The sequence below is a fragment of the Cephus cinctus genome, unplaced genomic scaffold (assembly GCF_000341935.2).
Source record: "Cephus cinctus unplaced genomic scaffold, Ccin1 Ccin1_scaffold0494, whole genome shotgun sequence".
Lineage (NCBI taxonomy): Eukaryota > Metazoa > Arthropoda > Insecta > Hymenoptera > Cephidae > Cephus > Cephus cinctus.
The window spans coordinates 605,486-627,799 of record NW_014333166.1 but is presented as its reverse complement, the minus strand read 5'-3'; the positions used below and the strand labels follow the sequence as shown (position 1 = coordinate 627,799).

The 22,314-nt window shown below is 46.5% G+C and overlaps 1 protein-coding gene across 15 annotated transcripts in view; it reads left to right on the top strand.

The window, feature by feature from the left end:
- LOC107268221 (CUGBP Elav-like family member 4) overlaps positions 1-22,314 on the top strand; it is a 472,413-nt gene that overhangs the window by 405,330 nt on the left and 44,769 nt on the right. For 6 of the 15 annotated variants that reach the window (XM_025085467.1, XM_025085466.1, XM_025085470.1 and 3 more), the window contains 2 exons: positions 9,038-9,086; positions 17,972-18,097. In XM_025085467.1, coding sequence (XP_024941235.1) covers positions 9,038-9,086; positions 17,972-18,097 — 175 coding nt within the window. Of the gene's footprint in view, positions 1-1,972; positions 2,719-9,037; positions 9,115-15,103; positions 15,176-17,971; positions 18,098-22,314 lie in introns of those variants that run through there. The other 9 variants (XM_015740781.2, XM_015740782.2, XM_015740774.2 and 6 more) reach the window with 9 other exon arrangements.

Below are 22,314 nucleotides of genomic sequence, written 5' to 3'. Positions count from 1 at the left end.
GGGGGGGGGGGGTCGCGGTGGTGGTCCGAGGATCAGGATGGACCTGAGAGAAAGCGAAGGGGTGGAGGAGCAAGAGTCGTGAAGTAGAGGCTGAGTAAGAAGGGCAAAGCGTCGGAGGGCCAGAGAGGCTGGAAGATTGAGAAAGACGGTGGTGGTAGCACTGCTTCTGCTGTTGCTACTGCCTCTGCTGGTTCTGGAGATGATTGTAGCAACGGGGTGGTGGTGGTGGTGGTGGTAGTAGTAGTGACAGAGGGTTGCGAGGGCGAGCAGGCAGTTACGGAGGGTTGCTAATCGCGGGCCTAGAAACCGGGAGACCGGGAAACCAGCCGAAGGGGGTCCCATGGGTTGCCATGGAGGGTTGCTCAGCACCCACAGTAACATCCACGGGTTCCTCTTAGCGTTCAGGCACTGTCCTGGCCACAGGGGGTGAATCGACCGACTTTATGTATATTTTCGAGAAGCTTGCAGAATTGAACAGCTGATGTCCTTAAAACGGAACGGAGAAAATTTGAGCATTCGCTTATTGCGATAGAGTCTTGAATTACTTATAGGGAATGAGATATACATATGTATATATATAAAGTTTTTGATATTTTTTACGATAGGGATAAAACGATCCTCTTGGCAGTTACGTATAACTGTGTTAAAACCGTAGGGGTGACTCTTTGAACAATTTTCTAGATCTCTTTCGAGGGTTGCTTCTTCATGGACGCGCAACAATCTCGTTGGCTTCTTCGTGATAGAGTCTCTCGCTCACCCTTGTGCAACTGGAACGCTGCACGCGTCTAATGCATTAACAGCACGCCACTGTTTCCAGGGGGATGACGTAACTCGTGCACTACAGGGTGCACGTTGCTCGTCAGATCGATCCATAATAAGGGATACACGTGGACCTAAAAATTCTCTTGCTGCACTCTCTTTGTTTACTGTACGAGGGATGAACTTGTACTTGTTCGACATGATCTTTACAATTACTGACTCATTCTATTGTTATATCCGTATGGTATCAAGTCAAAGATAATATTACATGGGGGATATTCAAATCTGTCATTCTCAGACAACGGTTTTCCATTCGCATGAGAAAATTGACATCCGGCATTGAGGGAGGAGGAGCTACAAAACGTCGTGAGTCCAGCAGTAATTTCCGGTTGGTTTTGTACAGCTTCTAGAAAAAGCGACAGTCGATCATGCACAGCGGCTACGTAGTTAAAATCACATAATGGTATCATCCATATGTATTTAAAGTACAAAAAAGAAACTGCGTGAAAAGTAAAGTTGGACGAAGGAAAAATGAAAGGTTGAGATAGAAAATGCAAAGAGTGAAACTGCTAAAAGCGACTAAAATTTAAACAAAAGGAATAGGTACACTTTATCCCCACCCTTGTATCCACAGGTTGCAGAGAAAAGTACTTTTGAGAAATTTAAAAAAAAAAAAACGGTCATTACACGTAACGATTGCTTTCGTTCGTCAAACCAGCAATAATTTGCCAAGTTTCCATTATCTCGAACATTACCGGGATTCTCACGATCCCCGGCAAAGAAATTCCCTGGAATTCCCTGCAACTTGAGTTGTCCCTATTTTTTTGGGGGATTGCAACGCAGAGCGCCTTGCGTTTGATTGGCCGAATGCTGGGGCTCTATCAATACGCAGAGCGCGAGGGTGCGTACGCTTTCTCGCAGGGTGCGTAGCAAAGAGGGGAAATTCGTAGGGGCTAAGGGGCGAAGGAGGAAGGCGGTGGAGGAGAAGGAGGAGGATGAGGAGGAGGGGGGAGGAGAAGAAGGACGAGGAGAGAAGGGTAACGGACACAAGGGTAGGGAATAGACAGGGGGTAGGGTGGAGTGAAGTGGGATGGCCAAGGGAGCGAGAAAGAGTGAGTGAGAGAGAGAGAGAGAGAGAAAGAGAGGGGGATGAAAAGGGGGAGAAAACTAGAGGGTGCGTGTAGGCCTGGGGAATCAGTCGCGGACGAGCTGCGTTGGGGGTTTTATCTATAGCTCTCGCAGCTCCGTTAAAACATTGCTCTGTAAACAGCCCGACGCCCGGGCAGCTTCTTCTACTACTTCTTGTACTTCTTCTACTTCGACTACTTCTTCTACAACTACTGACGCTCCTGGTACCGTTGCTGCTCTGCGTACCACTTGCTCCCGATCCTGTGCTCTCGAGACTGAAACTTGCCAGGAAGGATTCTCCTAACTTCGCAGTTCGCGCTCTCGTCGTTACCCAACGTTGGTGACGCGGCAGCTTTAATCGCGCGCTTGTGAATATTTTGTGAGGTTAACTCTTATCGCGCCTCTTTTTATCGGACCGCTCGCTAAGGATTTAATAATCGCGAAATCAATTACGTTTAATGGTGATAGGGAAAAACACGCGGACGTTACTCCCTCGCATATCCTTCTGTGTGATTCGACGTTGACCAAGTGTTCTGTTTACAGTTTGTTCGTTCGTTACTTCTGTTTTTTTCAATTATCTCTATTTTTAAAAAGAGCAGACTCGGAGGTTTAAAGTTTCGTTAAGTTTTATCGTTGATTTCGGAGCTACTATCACGTCGTTGTCACCAATGGTTCATATTGTGGAAATAATACCGTCGCATCGGAACGACTTTCAAATGGTGAGTGAGTGCAGTATTTAAATGGAAGTTCACGACAACCATTCTCTGTCTTAATCCAACGCGTTTATCAACGCGAAGTGGCAGTTTTCGTGGTGAACATTTTTTTTAACACGTGAGCCAAAACTTTATTCGTTATCACTGATATATGTATGTTGGATGTATCTTCTTTAAATTCACAAGGTCCATAGACGTGCACGCATGTAGCAACTTTGTCGCATGAAATCGAAGAAAAATAATATAGAGCGATGTGGATAAGGACAGCTTTTCTTCTTTTTGTAAATTTATATCAATTTAGGTAACAGTGAAAAATGATAAGGACGCTGGCACGAATTCCTTCGTTAAATCGAAGCGTGATAAGAAAATTGATAACGACGCGTTAATGTATCTTCGCGTCGTCACGTTCCTTCAGCAGCGACGTGGCCTCTATGTATTTTTCTACGGAATACTATTAATAGCGTGACTGAATTCCACCCTCCCTGCAACGAGAAGGGTGCGTGCATGCATGAGTTAGTAAGTGCGTGAGTCCGTGTATATCTACGCATATATTATACAATCTGCCTATACACCGTTTACAATAACGCCCCGGTGAGAATCGCAGCCCGTTGCACCAGGGGCCTGGGCACCCGAGAGAAAAACAGCTGCTCAGTTGCACGCGCGCCATTATGTTAGTCAGCACTTTGCGGCAAAAGCGCCAACTTCGTTCGTACGTCGTGAAGGATTTCAACCCCGAAGAAGGAATTAGCTGACGTAAAGGGGTTCTTCGATACGCCGTATACGCGTAGTTAATGGTTAACGCGTCAGGATAATTTTGAAAATAAAAAAGGGGGTAACTAAGGATTGAAAAAAAAAATTTTTTCCAAAATAAAAACCAGGCTAGATTTCTAATTGTAGTTACTATCCAACAAGAAATTTATCGTTTTACCTACTTTCAAATCCACCCCTTATAAATTCGAACGGCGACAGCTTGGACCCTCGTATCGCAAGGATTCCGACCCTTCGAGACCCTTTTTCGCGAATGCAGGGTGCGTCTATCGAATTCTCGCCCAGAGTCACTGCCCACTTTTAAATTCCCCTTAAAAAGTCAGTAGCTGCCCTTCTACTTAACATTTTCTTTTTCTTCTTTGTCACAATGTCTGTACACCCCGTTGTCAACCACTCCTACTTGCTATGCTCGGATTATGCATCTGTAACATGGCTGAGACGCATGTGACGCGTTCTCACGTGACGTCACACTGGACGAAACCCGATGTACACTCCGTGCATGAATTAATGCAGCAGCACACATGAATGTGCGTCCGCATATAGGAACGCAATAATGCGGCCTGCCACATGGCCACGTAGCTTCCACCTAGACTATCAATTTCCCATCCACGAACTCCCGAATCCCGAACCCTTAGAAGATCCCAGAATTCCCCACCCACTCACAGCCATCCGCATCCCGTCTACTACGCCGTATAATGCGATATCAGCAATTTCATAAATCGAGCAATGTTTTTTCTCTTTCCCGTTCATGGCCGTAATTTGTGAAGCGCGTAAAGTACAGGCAGTTTCATACTGCTAGTTTCCCTCGCTAGTTTACGAGTCGTAGTTTAGCTATGGTGCATATATACGTGTATACACCGAAACGTTGGAACGGATGCAAGTGGCTGCATCGGATAAGGGACATAAAGGGTGGATTGGCAAGTACAAATTTTTATCATCACCTGAAATTATCGCGAGATAGCGTATTCTCTAGGGGTACTTTTGTGGCTGACATAAGCTAGCACTATCCTCATCCACCCCCCCTCCTCCCTCCTCCACCACGCTCTCGCCTGCCATTACGGGATAATGTTCAATCATACAAGGCTCCGCTTTCAACAATAAAACAGCTTCTATTTATAATCGTAGGAGGTGGCTCGGAGGGGTGGGAGAGGGGGGATGAAGCGAATAGCACGCAGCATATATGCAGGCACAGCTGGAGCTTTATCGATACGACTGTGAATCGTAACGAAAGTTTCAGTACGAGTTATCGTTGGCTGATAGCACATTGTCCGCTGGCATCAAAAGATTGAAGGGCTGAAGGGGGGTTGGAGATACGGGAAACGCGTCGATCCGCTTGTTATTCGTAATTACGAATGAAATGGTAAAATCAAAACAGATGTACAATAGGAAGATAATTCGTTAGAATTGTATAACATTTTTTTTAAAAGCTTTTCTTCATCCTCCTCGCGCACCCCCTCGCGTACGTCTCTCGGTAGTGGAGCGAATCAAGGAGAATCGTAGGACGCACTATCGCATATCAGCTGTTGAGTGGTAGAATTAATTCCGAGTTTCAATTAATTCGCCAATTAGCTTGGCTAGATTCCATTTAGATCTAATCCGCCAGCAGGCTCTCTCATCCTCTCTCGCTATTTGTAGCCTTTGCGCACGCGCTCGCGAGTATGCGCTAGCTTACGTCGGCATCCCAGCCGGAACAGAGCGAACTGAGTTTGCTTCGGAGCATTCGACAAATTGGCGAATTTAACGGTGCATATACGAGAATTCGATCCTCCCGTCTCGTTCGCTAAACGCTCTCGTCTGTCTGGCCCGAGGCTGCTGCTCGATGAAATTATCAAAATGAAGTTGAGTTAGCAATGAGGAAGGCAAATAGAGAGAGAGAGAGAGAGAGAGAGAGAGAGAGAGAGAGAGAGAGGGAGAGAAAGAGACGTCGCAAAGCTTGAATCACCAAGAAATAATCCCTAATCGCAGCGTCGGGACTATATAGACTTAAACGTTCTGAACAATCCGCATCCGCTTTCAAGAATCTTATCGGACCGATCCTGAGGTTCGAATTACAAGTCCGACACGAGTCAGAGAAGGGTAATCAAGTAATGAATACATTGGCGGCGAAGACCGTTCCTATATAAATCATAGCAGGGGGATGCCAGAGTATAGGGCTACCACCCTTATCTCCAATCAGTACATTGATTGCAGCCAGCCATCCAGCTAGGTAGTAGGCTGGCAGGCAGGCATCAAGGCAGGCAGGTCAAATACCGGGGGCTCCACTCGCCACTCGGGCCAGCCATGATAGCTTATTCAATTTCCGAAGCGGCATTCACCATTCAATTTCGTGGTTATCAGCGTACACCCATCCAGTATCTGGATTTTGCGACGCTTTTCGTAAACGCGTTAAGAATAATCATAGATTCAATTTTTATCGATAGCTGTATCATAACGACTATATACATACATAACATACCATAGCCTATCTCAAAACATCAACCCAAGCCTGTAGAGATTAATATATGGACTGATGACTGAAAAAAAAGAAAAACGCTTAAAAGTATTATGATTACATTGAATGACAATGAGTTTGCTAATGACGCAATGACCATCCAGCCAAACACGCAAACAGCTACGGAGCGTCGAAGAAACATCAGGGAGGAATGACGATGATTCTTTCGTGCTGTTCCACGGAGCCAGGCAGGCAAGCTCAGCGCGCATTTTGAAGCGTGGCTATCATTTTGCATCTCCCCCTCGACGCCTGGCGTCGGCGTCGGCGGCATGCTTTCCCGCAGTGTACATAGATAATCGAGCTTAATTAATTGCTTGGGATATGCGCTCGGGGCTCGGCAAACACATTTACTTATTACCATCCATCTTGAGTGGTGTCTCTCAAGGGAATCGATTTTCTAAGTGCACTAGGGCTGATGACACAAGTTACAGAAGGGTCGATGTTCGATCGTAATAAACATTATTAGATACAGACGCCGTAAGATCGCTGGCTCGCGTATAATCCCACGATTAACGATAACAGTGATATCGATCTTCGATATCAACAGATTAAACTCATATCCCACGTACCGGGTATTCAATTCGAGTTTAACATATATCTTCGGCTTCCTTTCAACGAGCTAACGGAACTTCCGTCTCCCTCCGATATGGACCGTTTGATAATCTTTATTAGAAATCTCTCGAGTCTCCTGCTCGCGAAGTGTCGATCCCGCCCCGATCGGTCCGATCGTTATTGACTGCAACACGTCCCACCGGGGACCCTGGCTGACATTTACACGATGCATTGAACGTTAACCTTCCCAGGAGAGACAAGTGGGTAGCGTATCTCAGTTGCTGTATCTACGAGCACAAGGTTCCCCTGACAACAAGCCGACAACAAACGCCTAATGGCTACTACTCGAGTCAAAGTTTAATTTCCTGATTGGCGGACAGTGCTTAAAGTGACCTCCTCCCTCATCCGCTACCACCCCTCCCGCACTCTCTCTCGTACTTTCTCTACACCCTGCAACCCTTATCCTCCGACCCCTCTCGCCGTTATCTATCTTTCTAGACCCCCTCTCCGTCCTTTCAGCACCAACTAGGATAGCAGAAGCGGCCCTCTAATAGCTGCGGTGGAATATTAAATAGCTAATAGGTGGTTTCCCGTCGTAGGGCTGGGAACGGGGTTGTGAAATATAGTTCTATCGCAAATTACAGCTGGCATCCTAGCTGCCAAACTTCCGAGGTTACGAAAGCGTAGGGAGTGGAGAACTTTAGGACCAGGCTATGTATGTACTGGGTACTGGGTGTATGTACTTGTGCCATTAACCTTACACGTCCTGGCGATTTCTCCCCTGAGATATTTACCCTAGGTCGCAAAGCATCGTTACCGTCAGGTACCTCCCTGCGTCGAAGCCTCTTCCGAGGCGTAACGCAATTTTCCCTTCGCGAAGCCAGCACGAAGCCATCTCTGCAGCACCCTGGTGAAAAACCCTTTGGTACGTGCCCAACGTTCACCCCTTGTACCGGTGGGCGAAAATTGGCTCGAGTTCGTAGGCACGTCGCGGCGACCTGCTACCACCTACTGGAGAACGACCGACCCTGGTCCCGGGCATTCGGATCGAAGGATCGTTCCTTTCTTCATATCGCATTTATGACTCCGATCAATTTTTGTGTGTACCGGCGGGGACTATAGAGTGTGAAATATGTAGTAGCTTTGTAGCCAACTGAAGGAGTATAGCATAAAGTGAAATAATATGGGTCAGAGAGTACTGGAAGAAGAAGAATCATTTTTCCTGGTTCGATCTTAGCGGTCGGGTGTAGCGATTGGTATACAGTAGATAGGACGTATCAATGTGATTTTCTGGTCACTTGGGAGGAGAGAGTGGAGAGCAGAAAAGCACGGACTTCTATAACAGATGTGATAGTAAAGCCTGAGACCACATGGTCTTGTGGGACCAGAGCTCAACATCCGGTATACGTATGCCATGCATGCTCGGAGTAAAATTGGCTGAAAGGAACCACTAGGAAGCAGTGAGACAAACTGAACCTCTTCCGTAAGAGTGCAGGAGTAGCAGAGGACTACGGTGAGAGTCCCGGCCCACGCTGCTCCGTGTCTCGTGTCCCTTGCGTCATGAATCATGCATCCTCACCCTCAGCCACATTGCGAACTGGAGCGCACAGCAGTACCAACAATCCGTCCGACAAATAAACAACGTTGTTTGTTCTCTTCGTCCCCACCCATCTGAGCTCGACGAGGGACCTGGGGCAGAAGGGCTGCCAAGGGGCCTTGCCAGTAAAACACGAACGGCCCGCGCTAAGAGTCGGAGAGTGACGGAGGAGGGACTGGGTGAAGGGAGGGAGAAAAGGAGAGAGAGTAAGGGTGGCTAGGAAAGAGATCTGAACAAGGGCGACGGCAGAGAAACTTCGAGGTGGGGATGAAAGTCGTGGGATGGAGTTTCGAGCTCTCGTGGCCTAGAGAAAGGACACCCTCTCTCACGGGGTGAACCCAATCGTACCAGCCTATAGCCAAGTCAGACTGGCCAAGCTAGCCCTGTCAGCAACAGAGAGATCTCTTCTCTGCCGCGGATGGTGTTTGAGTAAGAGTAAAGTGACGAGGGGTGGACGGGACCGGACAGTGTAAACTGAACAAATAACGATACTTCCATTGCCCCGACATGCTGTAGACATTCGAGATATCCCTGGCGCGTATTTTATATATGTATATATATATATGGCTATCTATATGGCTATCTATATATGTATATGTATATGTCTTCTTCTTGTTTCCCGCCGCGTTTAGCGCCTCCGAAGACCTCAGGGCCACCTCTTCTACGACTAACACTGTGTCTGCCACTGTACTGGGAGTATCTACTGCTACTGAAAGGGCTTTCCAACTTCGATTGGAATTTTCATCCTTCCTCCACTTTGTGCCTTTTACATTTTCGTGTTATTGTCAGTTCTTAACTGTCTTTCCAGTCGGAGGTTTCACCTTTCATTAATACCAGCATCCTCTTTCCTTCTCTTTGCTATTTTCGCAACCCCTCCCCCTCTACCACCCTTTCAACTCATTTTCATCCCGTGATACATCGTTACGTCATAGTATCTTAGTATATCCTTTTTGCCTGGTAAATTACCATTCATTCATTTGCCTTCTGTATAGTCACTCAAAGAAGTCTTTTGTACCTTTTTTGTTTCAGATGAACCGTCCTATTCAAGTGAAGCCGGCGGACAGTGAAAACCGCGGAGGTAAGAGGAAACGATCGAATTCGATAATGTACGCAGTGAATACAAAAGATATTAATACAGCTAATTAATTATTGTATAATTAGGAGGTTCTATATTCAATTGGCTATTTTATTTATCGGGAATTCAATATTTCAGCCGTGACTCATCCTATAGGAATCGGTATGTGCGTTATATTCGGGAGGTGATTTTTCACCTTTGTATTATTAGCATCAGACAAAACGATCGATTCGAAGGGCCGATTTTCAGGAGTCTTCTGGAGGGCGACTGAAGTAAGACTGCGATAACAAAAAAAAAATAAACCTTCCCTCGAGGAAGACATTAAGCATTAAGACGTTTTTTATGGACGCCTCCTAGGTGCAACACGAAGGAGCTTCGTTTTTGTCCGATTCCTTTGACGTTCCATCTTGGTTACCCTCGAGTCTACGTTAAACCCCACACTGACCTAAATATCCTTTTTGGAACGAAGCCAAAGGTTTTTAACCGTTTTTTGTTATTCGAGTTGATTGAATTCTCAACACCTTTTGGGCGGATACCTAGATTACCTCCTGGCTCTACAACTTCCGGTGGCTTCGGGCATCGTGATCTTGGAACTAAAAAAAATGTCCTTTCATGTAAAAAAATTATTGCAAATTCCCCTCGGCAATAATTATCCGACCTCGGTAAATCATTTTAATCAGTTGCATTGTGATATTATTTTCTTCACACTCAAAACAATAATATGGACTCACGGCTGTTTCTTGATTTTCAATAATTTTTAGTTACCGATATTCCTGATTACTTCGAGGGAAATAATACTGAATAAGAGTACTTTTCTTTTCGCTCTAAAATAAGTGGAGTAAATACGTTCCATTGCTGACGAGCTGTGGTCACGGGAACAATAAACCTATCGATGCCGGATGGATAAGAAGTACAGCCAGGTGGTGCTGATAACTATCTGCTTGTTATCCCTAGGCCCGGACACGCGACTCTTATTTTTTTTATAACTACATCATCTGCGCTCGTTCACACACCGGAAGGCCGTTCGACCTATACACGTTTGCTCGGTAATAAAAAAAAGAGATAGAGAGAGAGAGAAAGACAGAGAGAAGGACGAAAGGTAGGAAATAAGGATAGAAGTGATGGGAGTGAATAAAAAGAAAAGAAGAAAAAGAAAAGAAAAGGAACGTTTCACTAAGAGGCCGCAAAGGTTTATTATTAATGTTACCGAGACAGCGCACGTCCATTATCAGCTGTCCACCAGAGACTGGACTGACCTCTTTGCGCAACCCTGCCTTTTATCAAGGTCGCCATTGCGTGTCCAAGCCCCGACACATCCCGACCAGGGGTGGCCATTAAAACAGTCCCCCTAAGAACTTTCTCGAAATTAATGCTAAATTCAGAAGCAATGGAAAACGCGATCTCCTTTCTTTTGCCCTCACCTGTCCCCGACCTGATATCCTCTCCCGTTACCCCTGTCACTCTCTCTCACTCTCTCGTACGTACACAGATCTCCATCGTCCTCACTCGCATTTGGCTATCCTCAAGTTCCTCCTCGTCCTAGTGCACCAAACACTGTGAGGTCCCAGCAACGTCCAAGAGTCCTTCCTAGTTGAGTCAACACCGTAGAAGCTCCGAAAGTTCCCTGGAGATGCCCGCATGACTTGGCAGACGATGACAGAAACGGATCTTCCTCCTTTCGTCCTTACAACTAACTATAGCAGCGACCTATAGGTAGATACTATCCAACTATTCAGGAGGCAGTCACTTCGGTCCTCGGACCGAGTGAAAGGGGTCTGGGGGGGGGCGGCGTGTAGAGGAACGTAGAAGGGCTTTCTAGATGAGGCAGAGGGGGGATCGTAATTCATATGCTAATCTCGAGGAGATGCCATTGTAATCTCCGGTCGCCCGCCTCGGTACGCCCCACAAAGCCTCGCCTTGACGCGGATGCAGCCAGAGTGATCCACGCTGGAAGCTGTATACCTATGTAGATCCTGTATCCACGTAGTTGCAGAGTTCAATCAGGGGTTAGTGAACTTTGGCAACACCGTCACCGTCAGAAACTCCTCTCACCCCTTTCGCAACCCTAGACGGCCTACGAGACGAAGACCCGTTCCGTACCACCTTATTTTGGCGCAGTGGTCAAAAACCAGCCTATACGAAACCTTCATAAGGGAGTCCATCGATACTTTTCAGAGACGATCGTTCTAGCTCATCTTATCTTATTTGAAGTGAACGGGATTGCGTAACTGCGAGTATATAATCCATTGAGAAGTCTCTCACGATAGCCCGACATGTATAAGAGATGCTGACAGAGTATCGCGTGTATTTCTCGTAGTCTGACCTTGTACAAGGGATTTATAGAGAGGATAGTTTCGAGAGGCGCTTATCCCCGGGTCATGAAGACATCCCGATAATAGTGTCGGGCCTGCGACTGTACGCGGGGTTTAAACCGATATTTTTGGCTAAAGTATCAAAAGTGACGCGCCTTCTGGGCTTTACTGGTCGGAGGGATGAAAATGGAGATCCGACCCCTCGGCAACCTCGACGCTACTCGTACCCGACAAAAAACCTTCGTCCTCTGCGGCTCTCAGTTCCACCGACAAAACGGGCAAAATGTCTCTCCGTCCCAAGTCCTACGTCGTCTCACCCGAAAGGTCTCATTGTTTCGGCGGTTTCCCTGGCTTTTTCTGCATTAACGGCTGCCTTTACAGGCCATCTTGGAAGGGCCCCTCGCGCGGCTTAATTACATCATTTATAGATCCCTCCCAGCGCGGCGACACTTTAACGCAACTTAACTCCGCGGGGCAATGTCCTATTAGCAATACAAAGGATAGATCAAATTTTAATTGCGACCCGTTAAGGGGACGCTTCGTTATCTTTAGTGTCTGTCGACGGCTGTTACTGATGCCCCTCGCAATTGCTTCTCCGCTCTTTATCTTTTCTCTTTTATTTTTTAGACTTCTTTTTTACCGCGATATCCCACACCAGTCCCTCGCCTCTATACCCCCAACTCTCTTCGGTGTACTCAAGCTCCTGGACCACTGATCGTTCTCAGTGGGATGCTGCGCGCTGGACCTTTATTCAGCGTCTACGAAATGAAGAGTGGAACTTTTATCTGTTGCGTATTAACGCGCCATGAATGGAAGCGAGCTTAAATCTTGACGAAGAGTCCGAGTGACGTAGCCAATCCTCTTGGTCCATTATCTTGCTCTTGCACCCCCCTACGATCGAGTGCTCTCATCATCTCGCTGTGTCAGTTACAACCCCCTCCATTGGATCCGGTGAGGAAGAAAAAGGTGACAAGAAGAGAATAGCTGTATATATATAGTGTCTGTGGTATATACTTATGTAACTAGTGGCATTATCATCTACTCGCACTCCGGATCCTCTATATCTTCTCGACTCGAATGGTTGGGCTTCTGGAAGGGGGGGTTAGTAGGCGAAGTCCCAAGGAAGCAGCCGAGACCTCTTGCAACTGCGGAATTAAGGGTGCACCGATGAAGCAGATTTGAGAAATGCGTATCTCGCCAAGTTTCTGGAACTCGAGGCAAGTTAGCAACTTCTGATACGTGGCTCTATGTACGAGTATAAGGCGAACGGCAGGGCGGGTTGCTGTAGCAAGGCTAGTTGAGCAAGTAGATAAGTTCCGATCCCTCGGCGAGCCACCCTGGCTTCTACAGCCTTCCCACCTACAACCTTCCTGGTTCATAGCCATCTTCGCCGTCGCACGATTCACCTACTCCTACCCACTTGGATAAACGTATCTCGAGATATCAACCTATAGCATTCTACTTTACGTTTCTTCGAACTTTATACCAAATGGTCGATTCCGACCCTTGGCACACACGCTATTACTATATACACACGCTTGGGTATCTTCATCCGATAGGGGTGCCTTCTTCCTGGACTACTTCGTTAAACTAGTGGAATTATTGACACGAGTGATTCTTTCCTCTAATGTATTATGGAAATGTAGCTGTGCCAGGTGTCCTGGGATTGGTTGAACGAAGTAAAGGTGGGTGGGTCGAAACTAGTAGTCGTCTCGTGCGAAGAGTCAGACACGAACTCGAACTAGTATAAAGACTCCTCGCATGTAATATTTAAGGGACTGATGGCGAGATAGGGGGAGTTCAGGGGTCGAAGGGTAGGGACAAGGGGAACTTTTCGGAGGATCGCAGGGCTCGTTTTCAACATAAAATTTTAGCTACTCCCTAGTGGCGGCGAAGCTTCCGCGCGGCCGCAAAGAGAAAACTGCTGACGTAAATACTAAACGCGCTCCAGTGAAGATTGCTCGCCCTTAGCCACCCTCGTCCATCCGACATGCGTTAACTTGCTTAAAAGTTTTCTGGGGCCTCTGACGTGCTGCCGCCATCACTACCACCTCTATACCCGCCGACCATCGACATTGCCAACCTTCCCTGATTCTTCCTCAGCGCCACGCTGGAGATAATTTCCCGGGGGTTAATTTTTCCTCCTGCCACCCTCCTGCTTCTCTCGGGCTCAACCGAATGTCGATGAAAATGATGTTTGCCAGCGGAACGGCCTCCCAGTCCAACGCTTCAAAGCCAGCCAGACTAATTGTAGCGCGGTTAAGATATTTTGAAAAATACCCATTCCCGGTTTCACGTAGAAATACTAAATATTTCATTGAAACTTAGTAAGAACAGAGAGCAATTGATATAAGTAAATATTGAATTTCAAAAACTCAATAACACTGGAATTACAATGGCGTTCGATCGATCGACCGGATGTTTCGTGGACTCGTGTAGATACTGAAATGGTTATTGGTACTGAAGATAATTTCCAGAGGGTTAATTTTTTTCCTCCGTCCGGGGTTCGCCAAGTCCAAAGGGTGTGTTAACACTTTGCTCGCTGACAAAAGTCCAATTCCTGGCCCTCGGAGTGTCTCGACAGGACAATGGAGCTTCAGCTCGAAGAAAAGGGTCCGCCCGTTCTCGAGGCTAAAAGGAGAGATCTGCCTGAGGGGTAGTGACGTTATAGCACATAGCATATATATATAGAGGGTTGGCTAGAAGAGTGGAGGGTTAGGGGGGTAGAAGGGGGCAACGACGCTGCAAGTCAGGCGAGAATCTAATTTCCCGAGACAAATCCTTAAATGTGCCCCAGAGCCTAGAGTGCGAGAGAGCGAGAGTGATGGATAGAACGAGAGCGTAAGAGTGAGAGAGAGAGAGAGAGAGAGAGAGAGAGAGAGAGAGAGAGAGAGAGCGAGAGAGAGAGAGAGAGAGAGAGAGAGGACGAGGATGTCAGGGGAGGCTGCGGAATGAGCTGGCGCTATGTATCCCAAGCCCAAGGGCTCTGGCTTCTCTTTAAATGCCTTATTACATGCGCGCAGAGACTTAGGCGCCCCCCTGTACGCTTAAAGGCGGGTTTTCAAAAGCCACCCCCTCAGGAGCAGCGAGCAGGCGAACGAGCGAACGAACGGTACGCGCAATCGCGTCGATGCGCAAACTACCCCTTATACCTACTTGTACCCTCCGACCCCCTTTACCAATACTTTCTGCCTTTACACCTTTCCATGGCCTCCTATTTCAACTCTATTTCTCGCCATTTATTTCCTATCATTTTTATTTTCCCCTTTTTTCTTCCCAGTTCCCACGATGCCATTACGATCTCGCGAGTGAAATTCCTTCGCGAGCAGCATTCCACTGTTGGGACCTGGTCCCGAGGGACTGCAGTAGGTAAACAATGTTTTTCTTTCTGGTCAGCCAAGAAGCACTGAAAACCCTTTGAAAGAAATGATTCTCGATACTTTAGTCGCACAAAAGGGTCGTATGGAAATATCCTGCACTGTACAGTCACGTTTTATACATGAGAACACGACGACGAGGCTTTTCCAAGTTACGTAAATGCGCGCGAGATAATATCAAAAGGATTTTCGTATCAAGCGGATGGGAACGCATCTACATACATATAATTGCGCGCGCGCGTTGACAAAAAAAAATTATGTGCGCTCACGATGACCATGGTACTTTTTTTGGGGCCCATTGCCATCTTTGTTCTTCTGTTCTGTATTCCAGAGTGCATGATGGACGACGGGAGCGCCAGTGCCATCTTCTGGAAGTAGGAGGCACCAGTGGCGGCCGCTGAAGGTAACTTCGACTTCCAGGAGATAGCTAGCTTCCTTCCAGACCTCTATTCTTCTTCTCCGCAAAGCGACAGAGACAAAAAAGTGAAACGGCAGAGAGTGAAAGCGATGGGGAGAGCGTGAGCGTGAGCGTGAGAGAACGTGAGAGGGGAAGGGTGAGAGAGTGCGAGGAAGGAGGAAAAAGCACGCAAGGAACAAAAAAAAGGAGAGGGACTGACAGAGAGTGAGAGAGAAAAAAGAAAAAAAAAGAACACGAGTAAAACGAACTTTTCTTCCTTCATCACGCCATCACCGCTGATTCAGCCAGCACAGTTTGCTGCAGAGTTCATTTTGCTGCTCGCTAGTGTTCGACCCTTCAACCCTTCCCCGCCAACAACCACCCTTCGCCTGACACCCTCACGAGGCCTAACCCTCCGTTCCTTCTCGGCCAGTGTTCATCCCTTGCGAGAGAAAAAATACAAAATCATTGTCTGTTCATAAAATCAAAAATCATCTCAAAATTTACCCCCTCCCCCCTCTCTCTATACATTTTCTCTTGAAAATTATTATTATTATCACTTTCATTCTACTCTCGCAAGTTCTAGACCGAGCAGGGACGGACAATATTACGGCATCCATATACGAACCCGTGTCCCATCTATCTATCTATATCTATCTATCTATCTATCTATCTAATGTCACGTCCGTGTGCCAAAGATATTAGAAGGTGTTGTGCGTGCCTAAGTGCGTGACTGATTCGTGTAGCCGTAAACCTGTCGTTCGTGTTTTATTCCTATTTATTACATCATTGTTATTACATTATTAAGCCTCGTTACGGCGTGACGTATGTGGACGCTCTTAGAATCTCGTAAATATCTCAAGATAGCCAAAGATAAATGTCTAGATGAAGGGAATTACGTATGTCCTATAGATATACGTGTATACGCAAAGAAGACACGTGTGATTTAAGGCGAATAGCCACGCAAAATTGTTATAAACTAATCTCAGAGCGTCTACCAGCCACTCTCACGATACAACATCGACGATTCCACCTACACGATCTTCAAGTTTTACCCAGCCCGGTCATCAACCCTTAGTCATCACCATTACCCATGTACATTTATCTCATAAGCCTATACGGACCTTCCTCGGCACTGAACTCTATATCGTCCATTACCTGAAACTTGTATAACCCCTGTCCCCTCTCCCGTCACCGCCGCTAAAACCCTTTTCTCTCTCACAAACTCTTCACACCCCCGTTCGCACCCCAAGTCCACAATTTTATTGCTCCTCTGGCGACGATGATTACCCACGTCATTATTTCCGTCATTACAGCTGTCACCAAAATACCAATAGTGGCTCGCTCGTTGGATGTATTTGTCTCGTTCGTTGTCGATGTGTTTTTTATCACCACTGTACATATTTTTCTCATTATTACGATGTCAGTTACATTTTTGACTGTTCCTTAATTTTAGAATTTACGCTGTGGATTCTCTTTACCATCCCTCTCCGTTCCATTCTCATCCGCCCCACCACGTTACATTATCCTCGTATCATCGTTCCCTTCAGTCTTACATATCGCCACTCGTACGGCCTGTTACACGAGATTTCATATAAGAGTGAAAATACTTTTCCTTATCAATTGGTCCCGTATCACCTTATCGCACACGTCAGATACAATTACACACACCACGTATACATACAATACTCAGTGCAGATATTTCTAAATATTTCGGCGTCTAGGCGTCTTTACGAAATTTCATCTTGACTTCGATGAGAATGATACGCGCGATTCGTGGCACGGTGATAACGCGACAAAATTACCTAATCAGGCCCAAACAAGAAAAAGGACAAAAGTTGTGCGTACGGGAGAGGCTGAACGCACCATGCAAAACGATGGCAGATAACGGGAGTCGAGTGAGCACAGTTGACACGTAAATTATCTGCCATTGCGTGAATACCAAAAAATGAAAAAATAAAAAAAAGAAGAGAGAATAAGAAACAACAAAATTATCTAACATTAGAAATAGCTGCAGTGCGCTCAGAGTAAGCATCACTGTCGTACTATAAGTGGCGTGTGACCCTCCACCAACCCCTGCCCCAACCAGTACCACCAATCAACCCCCTTGAACACCCCCCCAAAAAAAAAAAATATAAATATTGTCGCCTCCGCACCGCGCTAAATTCAACCTCGTGATCTCTGGTTACTCTGAAAGATTTTGTAAAAAAAAAGTCATGATAATAATAACGGCACTGTCGAAAACTACCCCTAACGAGAATACGAGGTGAGTTTAGCGAGTAGAGTGAGTCGCTTAAAACCCCGGCCGGATTATCGTCCCGTTCTATCTGTTTCTTCAGCTTGTGGTGTAGGTCGTAGGTTGAGATTGATTGATTGGATTGATTATTGATCGTTATTATACTTATTATCGTACCCCATGGTGTTAGATGTATATTTTGACGTAAATACAAAGCGTATACGTGTCGTCAGGGCCGTACGCAATCCTACACGGATATGTAACGCACCCTTGAACCTCAACCTTAACATACCCTTATACCGAAAAGCCTCCTAGTCTCTTCACCCTTTGGCCTAAAGATCTTTATACCCGGCAGCCCTAAAAGTACCTATCACCATTGACCTACCCACGAACCCCTACACCAACCCCCTTAGGATGGTGGATGCTGGTGTACCGTGTAACTTTGTCGTTGTCGGTGTTAGCCGCAAGATTTCTTTTTCTTTTACGATTCTTTAGTTAACCGTAAGCGCACGAGGCACGACTAACCGGACTATTTTCTCTCTTATTCCAAAATGGCCGGCCTGCAGACAGAAAGCTGTTCGTGGGAATGCTCAGCAAGCAACAGACCGAAGACGATGTTCGACAGTTGTTCGCACCCTTCGGCACAATAGAGGAGTGCACCATCCTTCGTGGACCCGACGGAACCAGTAAAGGTGAGTCATTGAGCTTTTATTATTAAAATAATCATTAGGTAATTATCCGAACGTACTATACAATACAGTATAGGACAGTCGAGTGTGACTATGACTGTATGAGTCACGGTATAATATCAACATAGGAACCCCATAGGGGTCATTAGCATTCTACAGCAGTGCCAATAGCACTGGTAACAGCAGCGGTAGGTAAGGGTGAATATAAAGATAAAGATAAGGGAGGAAAAAAAAGGAATCGAACGGGTAGGCTCGAAGCGATCTTGGTTATTAGATATTAGTAGGTACATACATAGGTAATGCGACGGCTGATGGGGTAGATGCTTTTCTACGTAGGACCAGGGGGATGTTGGGATGAGGGTCAGATTCATCAGAACAGACTCACAAGCAATTTCAGGAGCACGGAACGTAATCCCTCGGAGGCCCAGCTACCCCCTGAGGTACCATCATCCCTTGGCGGGTTCCGCCAGTCATTTGTGTATCCATTAGGCGTTTACCCTCTCGTGCGTGCAGACGGCGGTCCGTAGATATGGATTTTGTTTGATTCCCAGTTTTCTCGGTAATTCTTATTAGGATTTTTCAATGGAGCAGATCTTTCTATTCGGAGGCTGCGTGCACCGTTATCTCTTCGATCTCTCGCTCACCTTGACGAAATGATAAGGACAAGCATCGGACCTCCACCGTGAGGTTGTGGCAGGGTGAGATTTGTATCCAGCGATTATTTATTCCCTCGTTGCACGAGATTGTGACTTCGGCAAGAGGGCTGTTTATTTCTTGGGGTGTACTCGTAAAGCCCCAAGGTCTCTCGGGGCCGGATGAGCGATAAAGGACATGGCCTCGGTCTGGCAGTCCTGGTAAATCCTAGCGTAATCAAGGCTACAGAAATTAATCATGATGCAGGAGGAAGGAGAAAGAATGCGAATATATCTGCGAGTCCCTCAAAGGAAGCAATTGCCAGGAGGGGTTGGTGGGGTAGTGGGAGACGATACTGGGGACGGGGTGAGGGGTTGTTACGCCAGGCGGTAAAGTATAATCGTAGCTACATTTGAATATTTGTTCGCGCTGTAAATAGCAGCTACGCCATAGGCCGATGGGATGGGGGTAGACCGAGCGCGAATGTCGGCTGCTAGAAGAGGGATGAAAATCGTGAGTGGCAGAAGGAAGGAAAGGTGGCAAAGAAGGAGGCGTAATAATTTCCGTTGGCCGAGGGAGTAATTTAAATATTTTTATTCAAAAATGAAGTCTGCGAGTAACGGAAAGCCTGGTCCCGGCGAGACGGGAGTGGGTGGTGAGGGGAAGGTGGGTGGCACGTGGCGTCCGGGGTTGCTGATGACTGACTGAGGTATGCGAGAGCCCAGGCTACTGAAAGTAAGTAAGGGAGGCGCGAATGTAATTAAATTCCACTTTGAAGTGAAACTCACTTTCAACAGTTAATAAGATTTTGATTCGCAGTCGTAGGCGGTAACGTAACAGCATCCATCGGCCTGCCGGAAAGCGAGGGGTTGCTACTTGCTTCTGGGCTTTCACTATGCTTCTTTTTCATCTTTTTCATCTTCACCTTCCACTTCGTCCTCATATTTGGCTTATGCCTTCTGCAGCTTCCAAGGTTGCCCCTTTCGTTTGAAAATTTCTTACCTCGTTACCAGATAAACTTGAACCTCCACGAAATCTCTGAGGGCGCGAACTTTCTCCCTTTTTCTTTTGCTTATTCTATTTGTTCCTTTTCTCTTTATTCCTTTATTTTTCTCGTTCACCAGCCACCCCATCACCCCCCCCCCCTCAAGCCTCCAAGACTGTTTCGCTTGCCTTTCGGGTTTTTAATTAAAATTATAGAGAACAAAGTGAACCCAGTGCGGCTTGCGTGGAAGTCCCACTTGAATGAGACTTATCGAAAATTACTCTCACTCTCGTAGGGGTGGAATCATCCCCTCTAAAATTAAAACCTTCGGTGAGCCTCACGCATAGCTTACTTTTCAATGCGATATAATTGCCAGCTTTTTTATTGGCTCGGGAGGTACTCAACTTGCCCGATAACGAATCCCGTCACTCTAGCGACATCTGACTAAAGTCCAGACACGTAAGACGAGTCCTAGATCATGGGTGAAAAAAGGAATGATACCATTATTCCTTCGACTGGAAAAATATTTCTCTTTCGTATTCACCTGGCGAATCGTCACGTTCCTCATTGTCGACTTTTATTATTTCAAAATGGCAGAATCTTCAAGTCCTCCCTCGCTCTCACGTCTTCGCGACGTAGCTAACATTCTGATCACTTATTCCGTGCAACGAGGTAGGATGCTGTAGGGGCTCCAGGAAGGGAGGAAAGAAGGAAGAAAGGAATGATGGAATAACGGTACGTAGGAAGGAAGGGACAATCCTTCGCTCCATAGGCGCGTCCAGCTAAAACTTTCGAAACACGCTTCATCACCGCTTCACCCTACTAAGCCCCGAGACTCGCCGAGTTTCATAACTAGCTAATCCTACCCGTAATAGAGAGATCAGGGGGTTATATTGGTAGGGACCACCCTATACTTACGTGGGTCCGTTCGACCTCAAACCCATCAGTAAAACGGGCAAAACCCTTTAGAGAATGATCCCTGAAAGGATAATTCTTTAAGGGTGGAAAGAACGAGGTTTACATTTTTTTCTTTTATAAAACCAGATACATACAGGACTATTGTGAAATCCTGGAGAAACTTCGAATTTCTTGTACAGCCGTCATACGACCGAAAACAACATCATCCCTTCCTGCCTCCGGGGCAATTTCAATTATTTTTTTCCGGGAACGGTGTGCACTTGGAAACATTTCGACGGCACTTGAGAGAACTCGCTACGGCCCATCCTGAACCCCATCATCCCCCTACCTGGCATCCACCCACAGAGTTATTTCAATAGCGCGAGCGGCAATAATTCTCCCGGCTAAGAAGATTATAAAATGTTTATGAATAATGGAACGGAATATTATTCGGAGTAGGTCTGAGTGTTTGCTACCTCGGCGTAGCCGGTACAGCCCTGTAGAAGCATAGAGGGATGAACCGGAGCTTCAGAAGTAGAGTGCGGCTGTGGGGGGTCGGGATGGGTTGGCGAACGCGCTTCACCACGGGCATATAAATGCGAGCCGAGGACTCACTGGGAACAATACTGCACATTAAGTTGTAATAACATTGCACTCGAGAATTCCCACCCCTCTTACGGCACTACAGAAACAATTCACCCCTTGGCGTACCACCCCTTCCTCGCTCTCGCAACACGGGACACTGAACGTCTCCTCGTGTTTGTTAAAAAATCGTTATATCATCTTCACGCACATCCCCTTCGAGCAAGGGGTGACTTCAGAATCCTTTTTATCCGGCCCTGTAAAACTTTTCTAAATATGTCCATTACCTGGAGAAGCGCGTGTAAATATGGACGAGCAATTTTCTTCGTGTCCAAAACAATAGCGCGACGAGCAATCCCCCCCCCCAAAAAAAAAACAAGAAATCAATCGATATGACATTTCGTTACCCTGGAATAGCTAAGTTTTCCAGGGGGTTTATTTTTCCCGGTGACGTATTTCCAATAGTTTTTTCTTCACGCCTCGTTCGCGTGTCCTGGCTTTCAGTGGAAAAACCAGGCGTTATCCAAACACAGACATTGGATACGTCCAGAGCCGTTTCGCGTGCATAAAACTGATACTGTATATACCAGTAATGGAAATAAACGTCGAACAAGGATTACCAATGTAATGCATCGGTAATGCGAACTGACGCTTTGCCACACCTCGTCGTAATAAAGAGTGATAGATATTTATGGATTGGTATCAATGGGTCGCGTGCCACGGACCATTACGGAGAAATATGACAAATCAATAATTTTCCCGGACCTTCCGTTCATGAGGTGCATTAAACACATGGCGATTATCGATGATTGATCGAAACACTGTCGTTCCGTAGAATCGTCCTACCGATCCCCCCGTTCTCCCTTCTCCCTGGCCCCCCTCCTCCCTTGTGAATCTCATAAATGAATGTCGAGTACAATGGACAATCTTTTCACCGTTAAATTCCTATTCTCTGGTAAAAATTATCTGGTACCGAATCATTTACGTATCGACGACAGCCTAGGCAAACAATCAGAGGTACAAACAAAAATTTGTTCATATCCTTCGTGAACAAAGGTTGTCTGGTAGTCGTAGGCGGATTCAGGCGAAGCGTGGAAAAGAAACGTTTATAGAATGTGCGATT